This window comes from Hemitrygon akajei, chromosome 3, assembly GCF_048418815.1.
Source record: "Hemitrygon akajei chromosome 3, sHemAka1.3, whole genome shotgun sequence".
Lineage (NCBI taxonomy): Eukaryota > Metazoa > Chordata > Chondrichthyes > Myliobatiformes > Dasyatidae > Hemitrygon > Hemitrygon akajei.
This window is the reverse complement of record NC_133126.1, coordinates 41273474-41292047: the sequence shown is the minus strand read 5'-3', so window position 1 is coordinate 41292047 and position 18574 is coordinate 41273474. Positions and strand designations below refer to the sequence as shown.

The window sequence follows — 18574 nt, the reverse complement described above, 5'->3', positions numbered from 1 at the left end:
TGGTATCACTGAAATTAATTAGTGCTATTGAATATTCATTAAATATTTGAATAAAGATCCAAAACAGAGGTTGGTCATTTGATGTATCTTTTTACCTAGCTATGGTAATATAAAGTTGCTTTCCTCCATCTGCTTAAGTATTTAGAAATATGAAAAGATAAATTAATGAATAAGTCTAAGTACTTTACTGTTGATAGATGTCAAAGCAGTTTTACCATTACTGGTTCAATGGCATTTTCTGATAATTTATTGTTAATTGTGTAATTTAAGCCTCATAGTCCAACCCTGTTTTTTTTTCATGCAGAGTTTACAAAGTTTTTGAAACCTCCAACAATATGTTCAGCTGATTATTTTTGTATGGAAAAAAACTTGTACTGGGTAGGGGAATCATTGAATAATTGTTTTATCCTTTCAGGCACCAAATGAGCGTGCACGCTTGTACTTCCTGCTGGGCTGGTTCCATGCTATTATTCAAGAACGTCTACGATATGCACCCCTTGGGTGGTCCAAAAAGTACGAGTTTGGTGAATCAGATTTAAGATCTGCTTGTGATACAGTGGATACTTGGCTGGATGACACAGCAAAGGTAAATATTTGTACCAAACATTGAAAGCAAGCAAGGACAGTATGTAATAACTGCATGGATTAAATTAGAACATTATGACTAAATACAAACATTGTGGTTCAGGTATGGAGAGGGGACAATTAGTTCCATGTCAGGATTTTGGGGGCGAGATTTAAATAAATAATATGGATGTTGCTGTCAACTATTAGTTGTTCTGAACACAGTGAAGCCATTTGCTTTTTTAAATCAAGGTCAGTCTTGTATTGAAATTAATTACCTTTTGTTGTGAAATGATGCGAATCTATCTGTGTTTAGCTTATATTTAAAGCACAATTTCAAAAAATTGGCATGGACACTTTTAAGCAGTGAGCTTATTGCTATATTACACCACTAAAGATATTTAAAGATGATGTAGAAAAATTTAGTTACCTGATGCAGACCAAGAAATTTAATTATCTGTAATTGGCATGAAGAGTTGCAGATTGGGGCAAATTATGACACTGAGTGGTGAACAATTATTTTGTTCTCATTTACATTTATGTACTGGAAATTACATTAAACAATCTTGAGTGGTGATGTAGGCTGAGGATTCTAGGAGGCCTATTCCTGCTATTTTATATTTTCCCCTGGCTTAATCTTAGAATATTGGAGTGTTTGAATTATGATTCACTTTAGAGCTTGCTACTCTTAAATGTTTATTGCATATGTTAGATTTAAAATGGAGGTCAGTGGGGTCAATGTGGGAAAATGGTGTTAAAGTAGACAACACATACTGATAGATGAAGGGTTTCGGCCCGAAACGTCGTCACTACCTCCTCCCATGGATGCTGTCTGGCCTGCTGAGTTCTGCCAGCATTTTGTGTTTTTTACATACTGATAGCATTGAATGGCAGGTGGTTTTAAATAACTGTAAGCTGAATTGTGCATTTATTTTTTTTTGTAAAAAAGAAATATTGGCCTGATTCGTAATGGCCATATAAACACAATCTTCTAATTATACTCCGAGGATTTGTGTTTGTGGAAAATGAAGCTAAATGGATCTTTATTTGGCTTCAGTCAGCAAAATCAGTAAATTTGACTGAAAACCTTACAATGAAAACCTTTTGCACAAATTATTAGTACTATCTGGTGCAATGTATGAAGTTAAAGTTATTAATTTATTTATTGCCCAAGTAAATTAAAGATGCTGTTTCAACAATTTTTCCAACTGAGACAATTTGTTTTTCTGCAGGGACGCCAAAACATTTCACCTGATAAGATTCCTTGGGCAGCTCTGAAAACTCTGATGGCACAGTCCATTTATGGTGGCCGTATTGATAACGAATTTGACCAGCGGTTGTTGAACTCCTTCTTGGAGCGTTTATTTACAACCGCTAGCTTTGACAGCGAATTCAAATTGGCATGCAAAGTCGACGGACATAAGGATATTCTAATGCCAGATGGAATCAGGTAAAGAACTTTCTAGAGATTCAGTTGTTTTAAACATAGCAATAAAATGGAGATGATGCTAGGCTGTGGGATTCTTTTATGATGGTTTTGTGGAATTGTCATTTAGAACTATTTTTCTCTAACAAATGATAATTTGCACATAGGCGAGAAGAATTCATACAGTGGGTTGAGCTGCTTCCTGACGCACAGACTCCATCCTGGCTGGGTTTACCAAACAATGCTGAAAAAGTGCTTCTAACCACACAGGGTAAGTAAAAACGTGTTGGGTTTTTGAGAACCTGAGATACTGCAGCAAATATAGATGGTGCTTAATCCAGTGCAGGTTGTTTTTCATTTTCTGGGATCTGAGTTTCACTGAAAAGGGTGTTTATTTCCCCTGAAAAGTTGGTGGTGAGCCTTAGTCTTGAACTGCTTCAGTCCTTTTGGTGAAGGTACAATCTTGCTATTGTAACCGCTTTAAGAAGTATCATGTTTTAGACCCATAGATGATTGAAGGTCTGGCAATATGTTTTCAAATCATAATGGTTTATGACTTGGAGGAAAACCTACAAGTGGTAGATTTCCATCCTGTGCCCTTCATCTCTATAGCGAGAGCAATGAATTTGGTAGGTGCTGTCAGAGTATTCTGGGTGGATATTTGCAGTCTGTAGTAATGCTGTAGAATGTTACATTTTCAAAAGTAATATGATCCCATGGTCAAATGTACAGTCCTCATTTTCTACTATTAATTCATTTATTATTTCTCCTACTGAACAAATCATTGTTATATTTGACTGTAACAAACTTTTGCTTTTCTTTTTCGTGAGCAATTTCCACTGCTCAAGGTAAATTACGACCGAAAGCTGTCCCAGTTTTTTTGTGGGTTCTACTAAATAATGTTTCTTCCACTCCCCCAGCAAGCTTTGAAATCCTTATGTATACAATGAAATCATTTCTGCATTTCATGGTTTTCATTGCATTACGTTATAATTATTTCTGCCTTATATTTTGCAATCTGCCTAAAAGTGGGAACCATTCAAACAAGAAAGCACCTAGTTACACTATAGTGCAGAATGATTACTAAGAGCTAACTCATTTTAATGGCTAATTTTGTGCATACTTAGAGTTAAATTTTATTTTGTCAGAAGTATATTAACTTTATCATATGTGCAGTGAAATACTTCAATAGGAGCAGGTTACATACGAGGTTTCATTATAGTTTTTGCCCTTTGAGAGGGAGAATTTCACAACTTAAATTATATCCCTGTATTCCTCTTATGCATCACTTTGAGTGTTCTTTGTACTGTTTCTACAAGTATGAAGATTATTTTCCATCTAACAGTGCTTGGCCAGAGGCAGCTGCTGTTTTTTTTGTACTTGAATAAGAACACACTCCCAAAGTACTAGTGAGAACTCAATTTTCAGCATGTTGCTTCTTGGGGCATTTTGTCTCACAGTCACCAGTTTGAGATATTTTTAAGGGAAAATATTCCTGGAGCTTTCTTTGGTCACCTAGATATTGTGGAAGAAAAAGTACTGTGTTTTTCAATTACTTTCTCAATGTAACTTTTAATTTTGAAATGTTTAGTTTTTTTTAATTTGAAATTAAATTTATCTATTCTGCTACTTTTCATATAATTATTGAACTGGGCTATCTTTTGATCCCTTTATCTACTTCAGGCACTGATATGCTCAGTAAAATGCTGAAAATGCAGATGTTGGAGGATGAGGATGATCTAGCTTACGCTGAAACAGAGAAGAAACAACGTACAGGTTCAACTTCAGATGGAAGGCCAATTTGGATGCGAAGTCTTCATACCACAGCCTGCAACTGGCTCCAACTTATTCCAAAGTCTCTTAACCATCTTAAACGCACAGTTGACAACATTAAGGTAAGGTTGAGTGTTAATTTAATTGAAGGGAAAATTGTATTTTTTTAAAGCTATTTTTCACATGGTATCCTACAATTACAAGATTTACAAAGAACAAGTACTCCAATAATTTAACAATATGAAATTTCTAAGATTTGTATAATAATACTATTGACCTGACTACATAACATGTGCTGCTACTTGGCTAATATAGAGGAATATTAATAAAATCTGTGGTCATCAATGATACAGGTCTTCAGCATAACCTTTGCTATATTCACCATTCTTAATGGATGTGGATCAAACTCGCTGATAACTGGCTTCTTTCACAAGGGTTGTCTAAAGAGCACTTATGCCAAAGTTGTAAATTACTTTGCACTACTCCTAGCTCGTGTTGACATTGAGGATGTGGATGTCCTTTGAACAACTTCTTGTTAGCTGATTAGTTGTCTCGTCACAAATGTAAGCAGCCCATGAATTACATTGTCAACTACCTCTGCCATCTCTTCACAATACTTGGCTCCTTTCTTTACTCTTATCCCTAGACCCACCGAACTGCTGATTCAGATTTCCTCATCATGCCAATTTTTATAGTCTTCCATTTAAAAATCTAGCTAAACTTGATTCATCCATTCAAACTACCTTCCCATCTCCTTTAAGTAATTGAACATGTTCATCTTCCATTTTTGTCTGTTTTCACCATCAATTTCCTACTTGTACACCATTCAAACATTTGCTCTTGCACTGTAAGGCTCCTAATTGATAACTATGATGGCTCCTCGTAAGTTTGGTTGCAACTTTTGACATTGGTCTTCCTCCATGTCTTTCCATTGTCCAGTTCAGTGATATTCTCCTTAATGAATTCAATGAAGGAGATGCCTGAACTGCACTGGTTTTTCACCAATTATCATTTTTATCCTATTTTGTTTCCTAAATTTATGGTCTAAATGTTTAAAGCTGTAAAATGAGTTGTTGAAGTAGGTAATGAAGATTTATGGTAGTTACTAATTTTATATTTCAAGAATTAAAATAGACAAGTTGAAAGAACTTGGAGACCAAGACCAGAGTAATTCTGTTATAGTAGTAATTATGATCTTCATAAGCTAATGGACATTTTAATTAAGTACACAACAAAAGGGAAGAGTTATACATATTTATCTTTACAGGATCCATTGTTTAGATTCTTTGAAAGGGAAGTTAAGAGTGGGGCAAAGCTTTTACAAGATATTCGCCAAGATCTGTCTGATGTAGTACAAGTATGCGAAGGCAAGAAAAAACAGACCAATTACCTGCGGACATTAATCAGTGAAATGGTGAAAGGTAAGGAAATGCAGTTTCCTGAATTTAAGAATATATTTTGTACATTTAAATTGTCACTATTTCAAAAGCTACACTGTTTACAATTTTTTTCGAAGTTCTATGGGGGGTTGGGGTGGGAAACGATAAAGCAATTATACACAAGGTTATATGAAATTAAATTATGTCTTGGGCTGGTAACATCAGAAGTTTCCCAAACTCATTTAAATAACTGCATTCAACCAGGTGACTTCATGCATGGTGAGATGTTTGTCAGTCAAGTGAGCCCTCATCATCTGTTCTTGCTCAATATCCTGCCAGGACAACAGCATGGATAAATGATTTACTGGCTTCTTTAGATAAAAACACACACTAAATATTGGTTTTAAATGATGAGAGATTAGGAAGTGTTGTTAGTCAAAAACTGGTGCAATAAATTTGGAGGGAAAACAAAAGCTATTTTGATTTTTATTGTGAGAGGATTCAAGTGCAAGAGTAATCATGTCTTGTATTAATTGCCCTGATGAGACTGCTATGTTGCAGTATTGGTTTCCTTACCTTAAAGGATATGCTTGCTATAAAGTTAATGCAGCAAATATTTATCTGGTTCCTGAGATGGCAAACCTATAATTTGAAACATACATTTCTTAAAAGTTTTAGAAGGATAGGTATTTGGAGCTAAGTAGGCAGACTCTCACATAAGAGATAAGCTATCTAGGACCGAAATGGACAGATCTCAAAGGGTGGTGAATTATCAGAACTCTGTTTGGGCCTTCACACACTTCCAGAATATTGTTGAATTCATTCAAACTGATTTTGGATTTGGGGGAATAAAGGAATTTGGAGATAAGGCAAATTTGAAGGGTAGAGTAGGCTCTTGAGACCAAATGGCCAACTCCAATTCTTAAATAGGAAACAAGCCTTGGTTTTAAAAAAAAAAATTATTGGGGACAACTACCATTTTGGCTTGGATCAATCCAGATTGGACATTTAAAATGGGGTCATGTCTTTATGGCTAGCTGTACAATTTTTAATATCTGTTTTACAGGAGTTTAAAAATCAGGAATTTGCCCAGTCAATTTGGATTTTCAGTTAACATGCCATTATCTGCTAAGATTTATTAGGTCTATTCAAATCAGCACTGCCCAGTATAGCACTTGTCTTTGTACTGTGGCTTTTTAACATTTAGTGAATTAGATAACTAATAACTTTTGGGGTATTGTTAATTTATAGTGACAACATATATAAACTTGAACAAGAAAAATAAACATGTTAACACATGCTGTCTGATCTGCTGAGTTCCTCCAGATTTTGTGTGTGGTGCTTTGGATTTCCAACATCTGTAGACCTATGTTTAATAATTAATCTGAATTTTTTTTGGATGAAGATCTGATCCCAATCAGCCGAATATCGTTGTTGTTCTCCAAGAGCTAAGTTATCAGATAGTAAGTGTATCCAACTCCTTAAGCTTGGCAAAATCAACTCCCATCAAACTTGGTACATCTAACAGCAAATCAGATGCACCAGCATCTAAACTATGTGCCACTTAATCAAGTTGAACATCAAATTAATTCCAGCCACAGATCTTAGCGTTCTTAAATACTAGATTTACAATAGAAACTTTAGTATATTGTCCTCAAACTTTCTGCACTATTTGTGGTTGACTAGGCATCTGCTCAAACAGCTTTGAAGAGCCTTTGGCTTCTCCATTCCTTCCTAACAAACCCAGTTAAAAATTCAGAGAAGGCATCAAAAATCCAGAATTATACCAACAATAGTTGGTTGGATTTTTTCTTGTATTATTCAGGTTACAATTATTAGGCAGGTAATTCTTCAGTTTGCAATGAATGATATAATTTGTTAATTGAATAGCTTTGGATTAATTTGTATGTATAAAGGAGAAATCATGTATCTGTTAGTGCTTTAAATTACAATTTAGAGTCCTCTTCCCCACCTTTCCTAAAAAGGTATTTTGCCTCGAAGTTGGGTGCGCTACACCATCCCTGCAGATATGACTGTAATACAATGGGTGTCTGACTTCAGTGAACGTATAAAGCAGTTGCAACGAATATCCCAGGCGGCATCTACTGGTGGTGCTAAGGAATTAAAGGTTGGTAATTTTAATGTTGTTTAAAACCTGTGGTTTCATGGCAAGGGGATGTTTTAAGTAAAAGTACAGCTTGTTTTATGGGGTGGGAGGGGGAACTGCTTCATTAAACAACTCCATGCGCAAATACTATAGTGCGGGAAGGTAGGACAAAGTTAGGCTTGTACATACAAAATGCTGGAGGAACTGAGTAGGTCAGGTAGTCAGCCTGAAATATTGACAACATTCTTTTCCATGGATGTTTCCTGACCTACTGAGTTCCTCCAGCATTCTGTATGTACTAATGTTTGTGTGTTACAGATTTCTAGCATCTATAGAATCTCATGTTTAGGCTGGTACAACACCTGCTGTTTACAATGAGGCAGATTAATACCAGAAGATTGCTGCCTGTTTTTCCTCATTGACACTGTCAAAAGATGATGCTGGAGCAATTATACCAAGGACAAAATAATATTGCTAACTTTTTAAAGTAACATTTGCTAAACTAAAAGCATATCCACTTAAAAATTGATGTATAATAAACAGAACTTTCACCCAGTCACTTCTATGGGAATGCCATGTTAGAACAGATTCAACAGGATTTGCTTATCAGTCTTGTAGACCATTCTAATTTAGTTTCTCCATTTACTACCTTTTTTTAAAAAGTCTCTGCTAGTACCAGATGAAAGAATTTCTCCTCAGTCTATGCTTAATTTTTAACCATATGATCACTTGGCAAAATCCCACCATTAGCAAACAATGATGTTGAAGAATAATATTCATTTTAAAATCCTATCATAGTTTCCAAAGAATGTTTAGCAAATTAACCTTTATTAATTTAAATAAAATTAAGAAAGGTTAATTTGCTAAATATTCTTTGGAAGCTATGATAGGATTTTAAAATGAACTATGTAGAGTAGTGGACTTCAATGCTGGAATAAAAGATTTTCATGTTGATCACTGATTTTCCCCCCCTCCTGCAGAATATCCATGTTTGCCTGGGTGGCTTATATGTACCAGAAGCCTATATCACAGCAACACGGCAGTATGTGGCTCAGGCAAACAGCTGGTCACTGGAAGAACTTCGACTAGAAGTCACTGTTACAAATAATCAGAACTCTATTCTGGATGCTTGCAGTTTTGGGATAACAGGTTAGTGCATTCATTTTCAGTGACAGTAGCTACTATGAGTTATAACAGGACAGAATAGAATGGTCTTGAAAGAATCCATCACAATGCAGAACGGAGCTCTATCAATGTTTAGTTTCCCTTGGTTAAATGCTCTGTTTGAAGTGCTTTGTAACATGTTCTCACTATATACAAGTGCATGCCTCATGAAAATTTTTATTCACTTATTTTGGCTCCGGAGACAATAGCAGCTAAAAATGGTCACATTATCAATGGCACCAACTTCCATTCAGTAATTTTACATGGCCTTTTTATCTCCGTTTACTAGTCGGTGTCTATTTACATCTTGCAAAATTATTAGCAAAAAGTCCAGTTAATAACAAAAAGTGTTTAAAAATTCTTTAAAATCTTTGGAGTATTTTCCCACAAAAGACCAAAATGCACAGCTGATAAACAGTTGTGAGTCATAACACATTATTTTGTATTTTTCACAAGACTTTTGAGCAAAATCAACTCTGCCATTCAATCATGTCAACTTATTTCACCTCAACACCTTTAATATCCTTACTAATCCAGAACCAACAAACTTTTTTAAAAAATATACCCAGTCACTCCACTTCCAGACATCTGTGACAATAAATTCCACAGATTCACCAGGCTAAAGGGATGTCCTCCTTTTCTGAGCTTGTGTCCTGCAGTCCTAGACTTTCCCAGTAATGGAAACATTCCCTCCAAATCCACTCTGTCTAGGCCTTTCAATATTCAGTAGGTTTCATTGAAGTTCCTTCTTCATTCTTCTCAACTCCAGCGAGTACAGATCCAGAACCACCTAATGCTGCTCCCATTAACCCTTTCATTCTTGTAAACCTCCTCTGGACCCTCTTCCAATGCCAGATATGAAGATCCTTCCTTAGATAAGAGGTGTAAAACTGTTCGCAGTACTACAACTGTGGTCTGACCAATGACAACATTACATTCTGTAGTTATATTCTAGTCCTCTCAAGCTGAATGCTAACATTACATTTACCACCTTTACTACCAACTCAGCCGGCAAGTTAACCATTAAGAAATCCTGCACTAGGACTCCCAAGGCCCTTTGCACCTCTGATTTCTGACCCCACACTCCACATTTAGAAAATAGGCTGCGCCTTTTTTCTTTCTAAGTTCATAACCATATACTTCTTTACACTGTATTGTCTTCCACTTTGCACATTCTCCTAATTTGTCCAAGTCCCTCTGCAGATTACCTGCCCTCAACCTATCTTTGTATCATCTGCAAACTACCATCTATTCTGTCATCCAGAAAAATAGCATGAAAAGTCACTGGAGCCCACTTTTTTTTTTTTTAAAAATTGCATTCTCATTTCCATTCTCTGCCTGTCAGTCACTCTTCTGTCATTCTGGTATATTTCCTGTAATACCATGGGCTCTCACTTAGCAGGCTCACGTGGTCACAGGCCGTCTGAAAATCCAAGCAACCAGTATTGACTTTTTTGACTTTCAAGCCTGTACTCAAAGAATTCCAACATTTATCAAGTCAAGTTTGTCATTTAACTACATACATGAATATAACCACAATGTATATATAAACAAGATGTTTCTTTAAACCAGGTTGTAAAGCACACAACATGAAGCTAAAGATAAAATTTACAGATGAATCACACACAAACTAAAGTGCATTATTAAATACTGTAGGTATGGAACAGATTAACCATTGCCATTTCGAATATGATGTGGCCAAAAGTTCTGAAGCCTAATGGCCTGGGGAAAAGAAACTCTTGTCCTGACAGCTCTTTTTATGCATCGTAGTCTCCTGCCTGAAGGTAGAAAGTCAAAGAGGATGCTGGATGGGTGGGGTTTGTGCTATATATGCAGCACTCCTGCTAAACCTTGTCAGGCAAGATTTACCCTTAAAGAAACAGTGCTGACTTCAGCCTATTTATTATGTACACCAAAACTTCATCCTTAATAATAACCACCAACACCATATAGACCAGTCTGGTTAACTGGTCTATAATTATCTGTCTCTGCAATTTTTTTATGCACTTAACAGGTTATGCTATTCCTTAATGGATTTTATCCAAATCCATGCTAAATTGGTAAGTTTGAATACTTTCAAATAATTCTAAATATTGCTTTATTTAATACAGGTCTGACTCTTCAGGGTGCTACTTGTAACAACAACAAGCTGTCCTTATCCACTTCAATATCCACTGAACTCCCTCTCACACAGCTCCGGTGGGTTAAAGAGACACATGCTGAAAGGAAGGCTAATGTGGTGAGTAATTGACTGGAGTGATGTTCTTCTATGTTGATGAGACAAATTGTACTCACCAAAATATACACAAATGCTGCTACATCTTTTAAGTCTAGTCTAAAATTCAAATTTCAGAGTACTTTTATTATCAATGTATACATTATACAACCTTGATTAGTTTCCTCACAGGCAGCCACAAAATACAAAAAACTCCCAAAAGAACCCTTTTTTAAAAAAAAAGACAAACACCGAATGCACAGGGGAAAAAACATGCGAACAATAAAAGCAAGCAAATAGCATTCAGAACTGAAACATCCATTGGGTTTTGATTATGTTTCTATCAATGTATTAAGACCACAAGACCTAGGAGTAGAATTAGGTCATTCAGCTCATTGAATCTGCTATGCCATTCCATCACAGCTGGGAATTTAAGGAAATTTTATAGAGAACCTGTTGGATCTATTTTAGAAGGGCCAAATTCCAACCCATGTCAACCGTAAATCAGCACTAGACTATGGTGGATTTTGAATTTTCATATTTTCAATAAAGTTACTGAAGCATTGGGATTAAAAGGCAGTCATATATTCATACATTAGCTGTGATCTGATAATGTGAAAGCTAAATAATAGACGTAACTAAAAAGAACAGTGTCCACAGTTAACTTTATAAGGCATCTTTGCTGTCTAGTTCCTAATATATTCATAACTTAATTTTGTATTTGTTTAATGTCCTTGCAAATTTACAGGTGACACTCCCTGTATACCTGAACTTCACTCGTGCAGACCTGATATTCACTGTTGACTTTGAAATCGCAACCAAGGAAGATTCTCGCAGCTTCTACGAACGTGGTGTTGCACTGCTTTGCACAGAATAAAAGCTGATTATTGCTACATGGGAACTTAACCCAAAGTTACAAAATTACATTGTTTATGCTATTATTTCAAATTAATTAGTAATCTTTCAGAGTAATAAATGATTTTAGAAGGAAACTGTTCATCTTTTTAAAAAAATGGTAGTTAAGAAAGTTCGTGAGCACATAGCTGAATTTAAGAGCTGGCAAATGTGGAATTCTGATTCATGACTGGTTTTGCAATTAATAAAGTTATACATCATGATTGAGATTCTTTTCTATCAAAGTCAAGGACAATGAATTTTAAATCTATGAAATCAAGGTCCTATACCAGATTGGTTAATTCTTTAGCTATCAGAATGCCCATTGGTAGGTAAGTTCCAATATGCAAGCTATAGCGCCATTCCAGTTACTGCATCTATCTTGGTAATACAGAATTGATAAGTGCCGCCTTTGTATATTGCCAGGGCCGAGGTGTTAATTTACAGCAGGATGAAGATTAGGTTTTAGTGCTATGTCAGTGAGACACAAGAGTAGAATTAGGACATTTGGCCTATCAGGTCTGCTTCACCATTCCATAATGGCTTATCCTTTTTTCCCCCTCCCTCCTCAAAACCATTTCCTGGCCTCTCCCTGTAACCTTTGATGCCATGTCCAATCAAGAACCCATCAATCTCTACCTTAAGTACACCTAACAACCTGGCCTCCACAGCTGCCCGTGGTAAATTCCACAAATTCACCACCCACTGGCTAAAGAAATTTCTCTGCATTGGTTTTAAATGGACACTCTCTATCCTGAGGCTGTGCCCCCTTGTCCTTTCCACATCTACTCTGCCTAGGCCTTTTAACATTAGAAAGATTTCAATGAGATTCCCCCCCCCCATTCTTCAAATTCTAATGAGTACCGACCCAGAGGAATAACCCTTTCAATACCAGAATCATCCTTGTGAACCGCCTCTCCAACACTTTTTTTTATATAAAAAGAGCCTAAACTGTTCACGATACTCAAGGTGCCTTGTAAAACCTCAGCATCACATTCCTGTTCTTGTATTCAAGACCACTTGAAATGAATGCTAACATTGCATTTGCTTTCCTGAACCTGCAAGTTAACCTTTAGGGTTTTCTGCACAACAAACACTTTGCATCTCACATTTTTGCATTTTCCAAGATTGTATTTCATTTGCCACTTTCTTGCCCATTCTCCTAATCTGTCCAAGTCCACCTGCAGCCATTCCCTCAGCACTACCTGTCCCTCCAATCTTTGTATTATTTGCAATTTTGGCAACAAAGCCATCTATTCAGACATCTAAATCTCACAGCATAAAAAGCATCACAACACTGACCCCAGCAGAACAGCACCAGTCACTGGCAGCCAACCAGATAAAACAAACGTTAATAGAAAAACTAAAGCTGTGACTACAGCTGCTAGACTAGAAATTAATTCCACACCCTTCCAACACAAGACCCAAATGCTGCCCTTGTTTCCATTTGACAATTTGGTCCATCTGGACATTACCCACAACTAGAAGGTCAAACAAGCCGCCCCCCCCCCCCATACCCAAGATAACCAGTGCATCACTGCTGGAAACCCCATGTCCTGTTGCTGGTTTAAGTACAATGAGAGTGAGGTATTGTCAAAGGCCTTTAATCCTTGCAATGGTAGGATAGATCAGAATTTCATCCAGGTTGCACTGAATTCTGTCAGAATGTAGCACAGGCCCTTTAGCCCAGTGTTGGCCAACCCATATAAACCTACTGTATAGTCAATCTAACCCTTACCTCCTACATAATCCTTTCATCCATCAGTGTCTCTCACGTTAAGGCAGATGGGTCTTGTCAGCCGTGGTTGGCAGTTCACCTAGGAACAGGAAAACTGATCTCAAATCTCGACTGCTTTACAGCTATACCCACTAATGAGGAAGGTTTTGAAAGTAAACTCAGAGGGAAAAATCTGGAGCTGGAATACCAAAGGCAGTCCTACATTGAGTTCAGTGCGGACTGTGATGCTGCTAGTACTAAACTGTATCTGTCTCTGCTGTTCCTTTGATTTCATTAGTTGTGTGGAGAGGGGGAGCTTGCTACATGGGCAACAGGTTGCTCTCCATATTGTTCTGCCCTGGCTGGTGTATCTAGACAGCTAGGACACAATGTCCATAGTCAACTGACCAGTGGCCTCAGTCTCTTAAACGTCCCTAATCACTTACCCCTGTGTAAAATGATAAACATATACAAAATGCTGGAGGAACTCAGCAGGCCAGGAAGCATCTATATATAAAAATGTAGTCAATGTTTAATATGACTACCTTTTATATCTCCCCTAAACTTGCCTCTAAACGTCTTAAATTGATGCCCTCTGGTATTGGCAGTTTCTATTCTGAGACAAAGGTAGTGACTGTCCATTCTGGTCCCTCCAAAGTTACTCGTGCGCCCCAAAGAGAAAAGCAGCACCTCGCCGAAGGTTTTCTAATCCAGACAACATTCTAATAAGTCTCTGCACCCACTCTAAGGCTTCCACATCTATCCAACAATGAGATAACCAAAACTGATCACAGCTCTTCCAGTGTAGTCAAACCAGTTTTATCAAGCTGTGACATTAGTCAGGGGATTGAGCTCATGAGCCATGAGGTAATGAAAGCCAACATTATGCCTTAACGACCCTATCAACTTTGACATATCTATTGCCTTGGACCTCAAGATCCCTCTGTTCCTCCATATTGCAAGGAATCCTGCTTTTAACCCTAAATTTTTTTACCTTCCAAAGTGAATCACCACTTCCTTTGGCAGTACATTCAAATTGGCAGAGGGGCCTCATGCAGGTCCAGGAGCGACGGATTTTAAAAAAGGCACTTTTGCTGGATTTCAGCTTTTTCAGAGTGGACTAGGGTTAGAGTGGGGAGGGTTTGGCTTATCAGGCTTCACAGAATAGGCATGAACGAGAAAAGAATTTAGTGAGTTTCTACTAGTGTATAGTTAAAGCACTGGGAATGACTCGAGGGGTTGTGTTGTCTTCTGTGAGATGTGGGAATTACTATCTAGCCTCCTGGATAACCACATCGGCACCAGGTGCACTGAACTGCAGGTCAATGACCTTTGGCTCATACAGGAAACAGGTGGTGATAGGAGCTACAGGCAGGTAGTCACCCGAGTTGTAGGAAGCAAGTAAATGGGTGATTGTCAGAAGGGAGGAAACAGGCAGCCAATGTAGAGATTCCCTGTGGCTGTTCCCCTCAATATTAAGTATACTGTTGAAGGGGATGACCTACCATGGGGGAGCCACAGCAACTGGATCTGTGGCTCAGAGGAGGAGGAGAGGAGTTCAGTAGTGATAGGATAGTAAGAATAGACACTAGATTCTGTGGATGTGATAGAAAACCTGGATGGTACATTGCCTGCTAGATGCCGGGGGTGTCTCAGATCAGGTCCACGACATTCTAAAGAGGAACGGTGAGCAGCCAGAAGCCTTGGTACATATTGGCACCATTGATGTAGGTAGGAAAAGGGAGGAGGTCCTGAAGAGAGAATTTAGGGAACTAGGTAGAAAGCTGAAAAGCAACACCTCCAGTGTAGCAATATCTAGATTGCTTCCTGTACCACCCGTCAGAGTAGGATGATTTGGCAGATGAATTTGTGGCCGAGTAACTAGTACAGGTGAGCAAAGGTTTCAGATTTCTCAATCTTTGATATCTCTTCTGGGGAAGGCATGACCTGTGTAAAAAGCAATATATACAAAATTGGTTGTGTGGATAGAGGCTTTTTTCCAGGGCCGAAATGGCAAGCACGAGAGGGCACAGATTTAAGGTGCTTTGAAGTAGGTACAGAGGAGATGTCGGGTAAGTTTTTTTTTTAAATGCGGAGTGTGGTGAGTGCATGGAATGGGCTGCTGGTGATGGTGGTGGAGGCAGATCTCTTAAGAGACTCCTGGACAGATACATGGAGCTCAGAAAAATAGAGGGCAATGGGTTACCCTAGGTAATTTCTCTGGCAAGGACATGTTTGGCACAGCTTTGTGGGCTGAAGGGCCTGTATTGTGCTGTAGGTTTTCTATATTTCTAAAATGCTGGAGAAACTCAGCAGGCCAAGCAGTATCTATGGAAGAGTACCGTCAATGTCAAGGCAGGAGAGTGGGGTTGCAAAGGGTAAAAAAAAAATCAGCCATGATGAAATAGTGGAGCAGACTCAATGAATGGGCTAAATGGCCTAATTTGCTCCCATCATCTTTCGGTCTTTTTCCAGATCGAATGCTATCTGCCACTTCTCAGCCCAGTCTGCGTCCTGTTGTAACACAGGATAGTCTGATATACTATCCACACCACCAACCCTTGTATCAGCTGCAAACTTACTAATCCACTTTTTTTTTAATAAAAAAAGAGTCCCAGAACTGATCTCTGCAGAACACCACTAGTCACTGACCTCCCAACACTGTCTACAAGCCAATTCCGAATCTGGACTGCTAAGTTCCCTTGGACTGAATCAGCCTACAATGGAGAACCTTTTCAAGCACCCAAAATGCTGTAGGGCATCATCCCAAAACATCTGCTGTCCTCCAGCATTTTGTGTGCTTTGCTTTAGGTTGAGCATCCACAGAATTTCATTTATGTAACTAAAATCCATATACACCACATCCACTGCACTAGCTTCAATCTGTTTTACTTCCTCAAAATAAAAATCAGTCAGGTTCACGAGGCACAATCACTCCTCAAAAAGTCATGCTGACCATCCCTGTTAAGACCAGGTTTCTCCAAGTGCTCAGCCATTTTGCTTGTCTGTTGGTTTTCACATTGAATAGCTCAAGGCTACAGGATTGTAACACCAGAAGTGTTCAGCAAATTAAAGTGGCACTGGACACTGGCTCAGCTGTTTCAGTCATTCCACAAAATGAATTTTAATCAGCATTTCAAGATACTAAACTGAAGCCTGCAGATATTGAACTATCATGCAAAAATTACTTAAATGTTAAATACACAATTTTGTAAATATGTTTGATTACTCATTTTTGTTTAAATAATTCATTGCTGGTTTTATAACTGCACGAATTGCACATGCCATGCTATCACCTGATAGGTGCACGTTCATTTAAAGTAAAACAAAGTTAGTCTCACACTTCAGACTCCCGTGCCTTCCTTTGAACTAGTTTAATGCTTTGAATTTAACACCAACTAAGCACTTTTACTGGAGAAAAGATAACTTCTGGGGCAATTACATTCTTAACAATGAAATACAACAACCAACAAGCCACATTGAGCTAGGAGGGGATTGTGGGGATGTGACTAATGGGGACAACTACAACTTGATTGGAAAACTATCTACATCCCCTGCTAGAGTCAACTGAAAGCAAGTAGTGGACGCCACAGCAGTTTAAGGATGGTATTGGAAAGCTCAAACATATAACAGGTAAAATAGTGTTAAATGAACATGCGACACCCAAGTACTGTGAAGCTAGTCCAGTTCATTATACAATCCACGATGAAGTAGCCAGTGAACTAGATCGCATGGAGGTGGAAGGGATTCTTTCTGGGATGAGTGGAGCCCATAGCCAACACCAGTGGTCCCACCAGCCAAGAATGGGCTAGTCAGGATCTTCGGCGATTTCAAGGTCACTGTCAACCCAGTACAGAAAGTAGATCAGTCTCCTTTGCCCACAATAGTTTTGCAAAACTTTCTGGAGAAAAACACTTCAGCAAAGAGGACTTAGCTGAGGCCTGTCTGCAGATGGAGATGAAGACAACCTCAAATTGTTTCTCATCATAAACACTCAAAGGGCTTTAGACCACAAGACTATAAAACATGAGCAGAATTAGGCCATCTAGCCTTTCGAGTCTGCTCCACCATTCAATCACAGCTGATCTTTTTTTCCCTCCCCAACCCCAGTTCCTGGCGGCCTCCCCGTAACCTTTGATGCCATGTCCAATCAAGAACCTATCAATCTCTGCCTTAAATACACCTAACAACCTGGCCTCCACAACTGCATGTGGCAACAAATTCACCACCTTGGCAAAAGAAATTTCTCTGCATCTGTTTTGAAAGTGTGCCCCTCTATCCTAAGGCTGTGCCCTCTTATCCTAGACTCTCCCAGCATGGGAAACATCCTTTCCACATCTTTGTCTGGCCTTTCAACATTTGAAATGTTTCAATGAGATCCCCCCCCCCCCCCCCCCATCCTTCTGAATTCCAGCGAGTACGGACCCAGAGCCATCAAACATTCCTTGTATGGTAACCCTTTCATTCCTGGAATCATCCTTGTAAACCTCCTCTGGACCATCTCCAATTCCAGCACATCTTTTCTAAGATGAGAAGCCCAAAACTGTTCACAATACCCAAGGTAACGCCTCACCAGTACCTTATCGCTATAATAGGCTCATTTTTGGGGTAGCATCTGCATTCTGGCAGAAAGCAATGGACCAGGTACTGCAAGGCTGCCCAGGCTCTCAGTGTTACTTGGATAACATCATTGTCACTGGTGAGGATGATGAGGGACATCCCCCAAATCTCAAGAGAATTAAAAATTAGAAGGTTATGTGCTCAGAGCATGTCACAAGAAGTGTGAATTCTTAAAACCAAGCACTAATGTGGTCAGACCCTTGCCAAACAATTACACAAGTGTTCCGAGAAAACTCAGAGGAGAGGTGGATGCTCCAAGACCGGAGGACGAGTCACAGACGTGGCCCCTTTTAGGATCTGTAAATTGCTATAACAGGTTCCTGCCAAGCCTGGCTACTGTGCGCCACCCCGTGAGCTCATCACTACAGATCGGGAAGAAATGGCAATGGACAAAGCAAAGGGGTGCATTTCTAAAAGGTAAAGGAAATGGTGACATCGGACACTGTACTCACACGTTATGATCCATATCATCCAATAAAGGTTGCACTGTTCGGCATGCCAACACGTCCAAAGATGTCAGAACCACTTCCCGCAATCCTGAGTCAATTCCTACAACCTCCGTGACCGAGGCCCCAGAACCTGAGATTGTTTCACAGCGACAAGTCTCAAGCAGAGTGATCCCCCCCGGCAAGGAGAGACGTCATCCCACAAGAGTAAGAAATCCTCTACAGCGATTAAATCTTTAGGACAATTTAGAATTCACTATGCTGTGTTT

General features: G+C 38.7%; 1 protein-coding gene across 2 annotated transcripts in view; it reads left to right on the top strand.

Moving 5' to 3' along the window:
* Window positions 1-11746, top strand: part of dync1h1 (dynein, cytoplasmic 1, heavy chain 1) — a 104838-nt gene extending 93092 nt beyond the window's left edge. For both annotated transcript variants that reach the window (XM_073039644.1, XM_073039643.1), the window contains exons 70-78: window positions 416-586; window positions 1797-2014; window positions 2158-2261; window positions 3674-3885; window positions 5031-5184; window positions 7128-7270; window positions 8230-8398; window positions 10525-10652; window positions 11377-11746. In XM_073039644.1, the coding sequence (XP_072895745.1) occupies window positions 416-586; window positions 1797-2014; window positions 2158-2261; window positions 3674-3885; window positions 5031-5184; window positions 7128-7270; window positions 8230-8398; window positions 10525-10652; window positions 11377-11505 (1428 nt within the window). In that variant the 3' untranslated portion in view covers window positions 11506-11746. The remainder of the gene's footprint in view (window positions 1-415; window positions 587-1796; window positions 2015-2157; window positions 2262-3673; window positions 3886-5030; window positions 5185-7127; window positions 7271-8229; window positions 8399-10524; window positions 10653-11376) is intronic.
* Window positions 11747-18574: the final 6828 nt, after the last annotated feature.